The sequence below is a fragment of the Stenella coeruleoalba genome (assembly GCF_951394435.1).
Source record: "Stenella coeruleoalba genome assembly, chromosome: 4".
NCBI classification, from domain to species: Eukaryota; Metazoa; Chordata; class Mammalia; order Artiodactyla; family Delphinidae; genus Stenella; species Stenella coeruleoalba.
The window spans coordinates 65,547,611-65,557,314 of NC_137149.1; the positions used below are offsets into that span (position 1 = coordinate 65,547,611).

Genomic DNA, 9,704 nt, shown 5'->3' on the forward strand with positions numbered 1-9,704 from the left:
AGGCAGGTGCGAAGCCAGGGAGGTGTGTTGTTTAGTTTGGTTTGGTTTGGGGTTAAGGAAGGGGGTAGGAGTGGGGTTGAAATGGAGGCGACGCCGTTTTCTCTTTATTCTTATCGCGATTACTTTAGGCTCTCAAGGAAAAAGCCACGGCAGCAGCGACAACAGCCTTGGGCCTACCCGCTCGCCCACTCGCCCGCCAGGCCCCGGCTCGCCCGCTGCCGCCGCCGCCGCCGCCGCCGCAGGATCCCAGATCAGAACATACTGCTCTTCACTAAGGCGGCTTTGGCACCGTTGGGTCTTTGGAGCGAAGATAGGACGCTGGCGAACGGGCCCCCGAGCGAATCCGGAATGGAGGTGATGGGCCCGGGGCCGGGAGCCCAGCCTTGTCCAGGGCCCCCGGCCGCAGCCAGGCCTCCGGCCGCCGCCGCCGCCGCCGCCGCTGCCGCCGCTGCAGCCGCCGCCGCCGCCGCCGCCGCGCCGCTCTTGCCGGGTTCGCCTCCCGGCCCCCCCGGCCCCGCCGCCCCCGGGGCTCCTGCGGGGCTGGGCCCGCCGCCGCCGCCGCCGCCAGTCGCCCCGCAGCTGGGAGTGGGGTTGGGGTTGGGGCCCGGGCCCCCAGTGCTGTCCGGATCGGTGCTCTTGGCCTCTTTGCTCTCGTCGTCCCGGGAGGAGTCGGACTTCTTGCCCGAAGAGCCGTTCTTGGCCGCGGCCGCTGCAGCCGCGGCCGCGCGCTCCTGCTTGCGGAACTTGGCGCGGCGGTTCTGGAACCACACCTGGCCCGAGAGGAGAAGAGAGGCGGCGAAGCAGCAAGAGAAAGAAGCAAACGGGAAAGAAAAGCGGTTAGGGCGGCCCACGTTCCATTTCAGCTTGTTTTAAACTCCACGCGCCGCGGATACTCCCGCGCCTGTGGCTGGTGCATCTTTTGAGAAACTTTCTTAGGGCGACTTGAGCATGTCCCGGAAATGGTGGCTTGCAGGAGAGGTGAAAAGGCTGCAGCTCCCAGAAAGGCCCTAAAATGGAAGCCCTTATTTGGACGGACCTTTGCTCAGTCTACTTCCTGAGCCACTCCAAACTCGCCGTCGCCTCTAGGCCTCAGGTCTCAAGTTAAACTCTGAGTGGTAGACAGAAGGCGGGGGCGGGGGGGGGGGGCTCTGGGCTTGGAACCTACTGCCCATCTTGGCCTTTGGGCCTGGAAGAGCTAGCGTTGGTGCGTACCGCCCCTCCATTGGGGGGCTCACGGGCAGAGCCGCCACGGCCAGCTCTTGAGCGCACCTGTGTCCCTAAAAGGTTAGAGTACCGCGCGGATCTTGACCTACGTAGAATCCCAGACCCTTTGCAAATCTGCTGCAAGTCACAGTTCCCGGGAAAATGCACCTGCACCTTTACGCCATTAGCTCCGAGTTAAAAGCTCTTGAGTTAGGAGGGATTTGGCAAAACTACTTATACTACGGAGGCAAAGTCTGCACTCCTCCCCCAGGGCACTCCCTGTCCCCGAAATGGCCCCTGAATGCCTCTGCGGCGCTAGCTGGGGTGGGAGCACTTTGCAGCTGCGAATTTATAGCCAAGAACGCGCTCCCTAACCCTTCCTCGCGCGCACGGCCCCTCTGGACCTGGCCTCTCAGGAGAGGCCGGAGAGCTCGGACCTTCAGTAGAATCACCCGCACTGCACCCCTGCCCCGCGCGATGCTGCAAAGCCGGATCGGCTTCCGGGCGCGCGTACCTGGACTCGCGCCTCGGTGAGGTCGATTTTCAGGGCCAGCTCCTCCCGGGTGTAGATGTCGGGGTAGTGCGTCTCCGCGAAGACCCTCTCCAGCTCTTTCAGCTGCGCACTAGTGAAAGTGGTGCGGATGCGCCGCTGCTTGCGCTTCTCGTTGAGGCCGCCGTGATCCGTGAAGAGCTTGTAAGGAACTGGAAGACAACAGAGGGGACAGAGTATGAGCAAAATGGTCTGGAGCGCGCGAGCCGCAGAGCCGGAATGTGGGGACTCCAGAGGTCAGGTGGTGCTGGAGCCGCCGCCGCCGACACCGGCGCGGGAGAGTGGCCGAGAGGAGCTGGCAGGAAAAACCCGAGCAAATTAGCTATACACGGAAACAGGGGCGCAGACTTCGGGCTGTGGTGGGGTCCCTCCGGGCACAAGCGCCTTTGGATGGGTTGAAGTAGCGCGCTGGAGACGGCTGAAGGCCGGGGACACGGGAATGCTTTGATGAGGAAGAACGAGAGAAGAAAAGGTTCCGAAAACCTCAGTCGGAATATCAGGAAGCCAGGGATGAAGTTACCAAACCCTCCCACAGTTGAAACTTTTTATTTCTCAAAAGTTGACCCGGCCCAAAAGTTGGGGGATAGCGCTGCAAAAAATAAAAGAAAAGAAAAGAAAAGAAAGAAAGAATCAGAAAAATGACCCGCCAAAGAGGTGTGAGCCGCTGTCGGATCTTAAAAAAAGAGACACTGCCGGTAATGAGCTTTACTCTTTGTTATTTAATTATTTTCTAAGCTTTACGTCTCATCGCAAAGTAAATAAATTATGCCTATCATTTTGGCAGCTTAAGATAATTTTGTTGGCGGTTCGGGTGTGACTAGGATAGTGTAACCCTGTAAGTGAATTACCCCTCCCTGCAATCGCTTCTAACGTGATAAATTCTTTCATTTGTGTAAGCAAATTTCGTTTGGTAAATACTAAACACATTTCCATTTTCAAATGCAATCAAGGCTTCCTATATACGAGCGGAAAGGCGGCTTCCTCAGCTGAGAAAGCTGGCGGTCCTTACCTGCGGCGTACGGACTGCTCTGGTGGTCCCTGAGGGTGCCGAGGCTGCAGGATCCTGGCGTGAGGGACGGGCAGCCGGACGTGGCCCCAAAAGTGGTCCTTATCGGGTTATACTGGAAGCCACTGGCCTGGCTGCAGGAACTGAAGTCAGCATAGGCTGAAGCCAGGCTCGAGGTGTCCATCCCGGCCATACAGGACTCGTAGGCAGAGGAATTGAGGTAAGAATATTCCATTTTATACATTGAAAAGGCTCTGGATGGCTCAGCCAAGTGGAAAAAGGAAATAAAAGATGAGGATGGAGAAGGTGGCTGGAGTGGGGAGATGTGCACAGCTCAACGCCTGCCTCCAAACTGGCCTCCTTACTACCAGCAGAGCCTAGTTTTATGAAAAAGCCTCCTATGAGATGCCTTGTCTGAGGTCTCTAGAGCATATAGTCCTCATAATAAACTTGGCTCTTTCCACTTGGACAATAGCAAAGCGGTTGGTCTTATTGCTGGCGCTTTTTACATGACAATAACTCATCCGTCTATTGGGCTGGCACTGGGGAACTGAGCTGTCCAACCTCCCTATCATTGATTCCTGCATCTCTAATTAGAATTTAATACCACACCATTACGCACTGAGCCCCTGATCCTCCCTTCTAACCAGCTCCCTGCCCTTTAATTCAATCACACTACTTGGAAATAATGAAAGTTGGGTGACGATTCTCCCTGATCCAATTTCCCTGAGCTTTTAAGCCTTTTTAACTGATCATATACCTTAGGCATAAATTGAGATAGTGTGTGTGTTTTCCCCCTTCTTCTCTCTCTCTCTCTCTCTCTCTCTCTCTCTCTCTTTCTCTCTCTTTTTCTCAGTTAGGGAGAACAAACCTTGATGTCATAGAAAACCTGTTTTGTAAGAGCGTTACACGCTCAATTTAACAACAAGCCTACCCCCTGAAGTGCATGAAATGTTATAAAGCACTAGGACATTGGCAAGACTCAGGCGCCCTGTAACATAGAGTAAGTGGGCCAAGTATGTGAACGATAAGTGGATTTCTTTAAAATACACCTGGTAGAGGGTTGTTTTTTTAAAAAAGCATCTTATAAATTGCATTTCTTGTCTTGACTTAATGTGCTTTTCTAGAGACTCCGCTTACCCAGCCATTTAAAAAATAAAAGAACATCCAGGTAAAGCTCTTGAATATAAAACATCTGGACTCTCAACCAATGGCTTCTTTGCGCTCAGTTCTGGGTTTTTCTCCATTAGCGTGAGGTTTGCATTTTGTTGGTTTGTGTGGTTGTTGCTTTTAATTACTCTGTTTAACCGGCAAGCGGGCATGAAGTGTCCCCAAATGTGCCTCCTCTTCCATTCCTCTCGGGTGCTCTCCTTTCTTTTTCTTTTTTTTTTTTTCCGCCTCCAGTTTTTCAGGTACCCACAATTCTCCAAAGACCCGAACCTTCGAAAGAGGATTGCTGTCTGCTTGCCCTTTAGGTTTGCTGACTGCAGTGAACGAAATCCTTGCTCTTTAAATGCCCAGGCTCCAGGTCGGGGACTTTTCTTGTCCAACACCCCAGGCTCTTGGGTGCTGGCAGCGAGGCACAGACAAAGAAACGAGCCGTGATTTGTGGACCTCGGTGGCCTCATGATTTAAGCGGAGGGTAATTTTCATTTGGTTCGTTAGGCTGTAGCAGAATAAGGGAAACTATTTCATTAAATCCTTCCTCTCGGTGGACAAGAGGAGGAATGCTGAGTTGAATCGCCGTGTGGTGTAAACAAACCCTGGATATTTTATATGAATTAAATGTGCACATAATTAGTTTTATTGCATTCATTACCCCCTTTATGTGCTCTGTAACAAGTCAGTAATTAAAGTAACAAACTCATAAAGTCTTTATAGGGGCATTTAGGCGTTCAGTGTTTGCCAAACTAAGTGGTTTAATTCGATGCTAGTGCCGGGGAGTGGATGGGCGCCCGCTCTCCACTGCCACCGTGTTTTATTGCGCACTAAACTGCAGCGGACGCCGTAATGGATTAAAGAGGGACAGCGGCCCCCCAACCTCGTGCTTCTCCGCTGGGTGAGTTTCAGGCTGATTTCAGGTGATGGCTCGTCCTCTGGACATGAGGAAGCACTGAAGTCGGGAGTGCAGGCGGTGGGACCCGCCGAGGAGCTTGGTGATAGTTTTATGGCGAGGGCTGATAGTTTTATTGCAGTTGTATGTTGTACAATGCGTATTTGATAAAGAAGGGCCCTTGGTGACCACTGTGCACTTTTTTGTGCACGGGGTGAAATGAAAATAAATGTGTACAAGGTTGTACTGCGGCGGGAAACAAATTGCAGCGCTCTAAATGGTTCTTCTTTATGGTCACCAGACAAGAGGAGAAAAGAGATGCAAACATCTGTCTTCAGTCCCCTAAACCTAAAGGCCAGCAAAGACGGATGCGAATCCAAGTGTTATTACTGTGGGGATTTGTCTTTATTTATCCCGCTCTCATGAATATGAATCTGCCTTTGGATCGGGAGGCGGCTGTGCCCCTTCGGACGCTGCACATAGACTTTCCCCACCCTGACTTACCCCCCCCCCCCCGCCCTGGGAGGTGGGGGATAGGTTGTCAAGCACAAGGCTGCAATTGTCCAGGTTTCTCTTGGACTTTTCAGGGGAGCTTCCTGGCTCTCCCAACGCGACACCGCCGCCCCAGGCGCACACTCGGGGGATGTGGCTGCTGGGAGCATAGGCCTGCGTGGCACCCCGCTAGCCCGCTCCTCCCGCTTGTATGGGGTTTACGCGCTTCTGTGGAGAAGAGAAAGACATGAGGTGTCCTGGAGGGGATGCGTTTTGGCTCCAAGGCCCACGCTTGCCAATAACCAGGCTCACACCGCTCTTGGCGCCCGCGCCTGGGCGCACCCGGGGTTGTGTCTCAACTGGGTATAGAGCGCACGCGCCCCGCGCCGCTGCTCCGCGCCCGGGCCCGGCCCTACACCCGAAATGAGTGCCGGCCAATCCCCCTTCGGGTCCTAATTTGCAGACAGTCCCCAGACCCCATTGGGGCGGAGGCGAACCGCGAACCTGGAGTGTGCGGGGAGCTGGGAGGAGCGGGGTTTATTTCGGCCTCTTTTGAGGATGAGTCTTCGGTGAAGATGTAGAACTTTGGGGTTTAGTCGGTGCCTGGAGGCAGTTCCTGTGCGCAGGGGAGGTTGGCGTGGGGAGTGAGGTGTGCAGCTCAGGGGAGCTGGGTGTTGAAGAGGCGTCGGAGGGTGACTCCTGGAGAAGACGAGGACCGGGGGGAGGAGCCCGCCAAGGGGCGAGGGCGAGGGAAGTGCGAGGCCGCGGGGGCGCCCGGGGGAGCCGCCGAGGGGCAGGCCCAGCAGCTGCCAGTGCAGGACACCGGCTCGCGCTCTCCGCTGCCCCCGGGCCCGCCCGGCGCCGGGTCTCTCCCCGCCCTGCGGTCCGAGGCTCCCACCGGCTTCGAATCCCAGCCTCCTCCGACCCACCGCGCCCACCCTCTCCCAGGTGCCGGGCCCGGCCCCGGCCTGTCTGCAGGCGCCCCCTGGTGCCTGGCCTCTCTGGCTCAGGATGCTCTGCGCCTCCTTCTCTTTGTACCAGGAGACCTTTCGGCACCGGCACCGCACGGTCCGATGAACGAATGCGCTTGACTTCATTTTCGCCTTTGTAGGCCTTGTAGGTTTAGTTTGTTCCGTGTTACTGTCCCTCTCTTCGCCCCACCCCCACCCCCATCATCCCTGGCCCATCGTCCCCTGTGCGGGTCTTTTGTGCCCCGTGATCCTGATTCTGACCCGAAGATGAAAGGCGTGAGGGGCTGGGCCAGGCCGGAGCCCCAGCCCCAGCGCCCTGTTTTGTTCCGAGTTGTGCTTTCTACACGCGAGCTCTCCCCTAAAAGTTGTACCAAATGGTTAATTTAATTATTCCAACTATAGACCAACTGCTTCAGCAGCCTCCACCACGCGTCTGGGAGGAAAAAAGAAACCATCTATAAGAAATAATCTAATAAAAGTGAAGTGTAGAAAAACCCCTCCTGATTTTCAACCGGCACAAATAGAATTAGAGCTTCAGCATCCTTTTCCCAAACAGACCTTTTGTCCAGATCACAACTTCAGCCAACCAGCAATGTGTACAGTGCCCGCTATTTATTTTAATAGAGGCGGTGGGTAGCGAGATGGATTGATAGATAAATGGCCACATGGATAGATGGATGGTTTGATCTATCTTCCTGTGACTTCTCTTTCTTAATATGTGTACACGGTTGATTTTTTTTCCCCTGCTGATTTTCTGAATCAATAATGGGAAGGCAATGCTATGTGGTAAAAAGGGGGGGGGGAGGCCATTTAGAGCACAAAAAAGGGAAGAGACTACTAGCATATATACCATGAGAAACAAAATGTTTACATGCTACCAAGTACCAAATGAAAAAGGTTGAAAGTTTAAAAGAAACTTTTCTTTCCTTTTCTTTGCCATTCATAGGAGGGTTTCTTTTTCTTCTTCTTTTTTTCCTTGAAAGTCAGAAAGAATGTTAGAAGACAAGGAAACAAAACAGCAAACAAAATGCCATTGTATTGTAGTAGCAATTCATGGGAAAACGCTTGTCAGCCCCCTAATGCCTCACTCCTTGGAGGCTGTTTTACCACAGGCAAAGCACAATAACATGGGAATGAATAAAATATTAAATACCAGTGAGAGTTTCAGAGGAATTTTCTTTTTGATTGCTTTATTTAATGCTGCGTCCAAATTATCCCAGCACAGTAAAGCCACTGTCCACCAGAGGCTCAACTCAGAACCAACAGTTCTCTCAACCAGAGAATTAAAAAATAAATGTGTCCTTGGGTTTCTCCAAAAGATTGCTGCAGGCAGCAGTCTTTCGCACTCACCTGCACTAAGAAAATAACACAGACAGGATTTACTTCCCCAGAACATAAAAGGAAACCAGCCACAGCATCCCCAAGTGTGAAGATCACTGATATAGACATTCTCCTAGCATTTTAGAATTTTAACATCTTTTGCATATTTTGATACACATGTTTCATAATAGAAACTCATTGTATTTCTGGCACTGTGAGACAATTATTAACTAATAAACAATAGCATATGCAAAGCGATTAACACAGTGCTTGGCACCTGCAAAGAATCCAGTGAATGTTAGCCACCAGTACTGTGATGATGATGATGATGATGATGTTGATGATGATGGTGATGATGATGATAATGGTGTTGGTAGAGTCTCCTTGAGTTGCATACTAAATACTTGGCTTTGCGATTTGGATGGTGTGTGGACAACGTCTTTCCTATTGTATATTTATAATGCATGTGGAAGAGGGTGGACGAATCATAGAGCATGTTCCAGGACATCAGATGGGAGAAAATAAGGCAACCAGGCAGAAAACTTCCATCTTTTAGGAATTCACCAGAAAGCATGTATGTATACAAATTAATTCTATGTTTTCTCTTACATTATGCACGGCATTTATGCATGATTAAGGTGGTGCTTTACTCCCATATGTAAATATTGTGTGTTCAGGGTCATGTCACTTGAAAAGGCACTTGCCCTGGGTGAGCTGTGTGAGTTTGGGTTAAAGCTTGATGAGTAAGTCATAGATGGTGTCTCTGTATTTGAATGAACTTCGGAGGCACTCCATGTGTAAGTGCTATTCTCTAAATAGGCGGTGGGGTACAGATTCCCAGTATCCATCCTTTAAAGGACATCATCATGGAAGAGGCCAGCGCTGCTCCTCTCCTCTCCTCCACACCTCCCGCATGCTATGATTAGCAGAAGCGACTGCCTGTTACCTTTTTTGCTGGAGTTTAGCTAATAGTAGTAACATCTGCTGGGCTGGTGGTGGAGGAGACATGGGGTATTTGATCGGAGTCACAGATGTAAAAGTGACATCTGCTTGCAACAAAGAAAGGAGAGACAAAATTAAATTAAGCAGGGAGGCCTCTCTGAACCCCCCCAAAAAATCTATTTGAAAAAGCAGGGAAAAAAATACTCATGAGCCCTGACCAAGCTCGCAGAAGAGCACTTGCAGAGAGGATCATGAGTTTCTGGCCCAGCAGCTGCCACAATAACTGGAGTAGCAACGTCCAAATGTAGCAGGTCCTGAAACCTTAAAGGCATCTTTTCATGCTCCAAAGAATAGAGTCAGGTAAGATCGTCCTTCTCGGCTGAGAATGTCTTGACCTGTGTCAGTATCGTATAGGTTGAGAAATCATTTTCAGGTTGAAGACAGGAGGAAGGTAAAGACAAAGCCTCTTGGGTGGATAATAGCACAGAATATTTTGAGATGAGTTTGGACAGAAGCAGATTTTTATTTCATAGCTATGTTAAAACTCCTACTGCCAACAACTAAGAATGAGCCGCTTCTTACTGGGCTTAGAGGATTGTATTTGGCAGTTAAAACCTCCATGCCTGAAATAAGGCTCAGTTAGAAGAGGAGGATGGTATAGAAAGAGAATGTTCAACACCCTCCCAACCCTTGTGCTAGTAGTAAGCCACAGCGATACAAAGGGGCATCCCTCCTCCCACCATAATGACCTCCTAAATTTCTCCAAGTGGAACAGATTATGATAGCTTTATATAAATGAATTTCACAGTCGTAACAGAAACCGCTGGACAAGATTCCCTCAACTTTCTACTTCCCAATCCGTAACCAGTTGACATCCGCAGCCACTTGCTCCTTTCTTGTCCCTGCTGCGTGCAGGAGGAAAGCCTATTCCAAAGCCAATCCCTCCACGGTGCTTTGGAGTCCAATCTCTTCCACTGGCTCAGGACCTTACCCAGTTCTTCCTTTCATGGATCTTCACACTCTCGTGCTCATCTGGATGTATCCTGTTGTCATCTAACCATGCTCGAACTACACTCCTACTAATAACCAAACAATGAACACCACTTTCTTCCTTGGCTACACTCCCCCACCCCACCACTTATCTCCCTTCTCCCCTTGACCGCCAAA

General features: G+C 51.2%; 1 protein-coding gene across 1 annotated transcript; it reads right to left on the minus strand.

Moving 5' to 3' along the window:
* Window positions 1–251: 251 nt before the first annotated feature.
* On the minus strand, window positions 252–3,003 carry PHOX2B (paired like homeobox 2B; the record flags this gene model as incomplete). The annotated part of the gene is made up of 3 exons (XM_079920492.1): window positions 252–770; window positions 1,718–1,905; window positions 2,763–3,003. 3 exons carry the CDS (start codon window positions 3,001–3,003, stop codon window positions 252–254), a joined length of 948 nt encoding a protein of 315 aa, XP_079776618.1.
* Window positions 3,004–9,704: the final 6,701 nt, after the last annotated feature.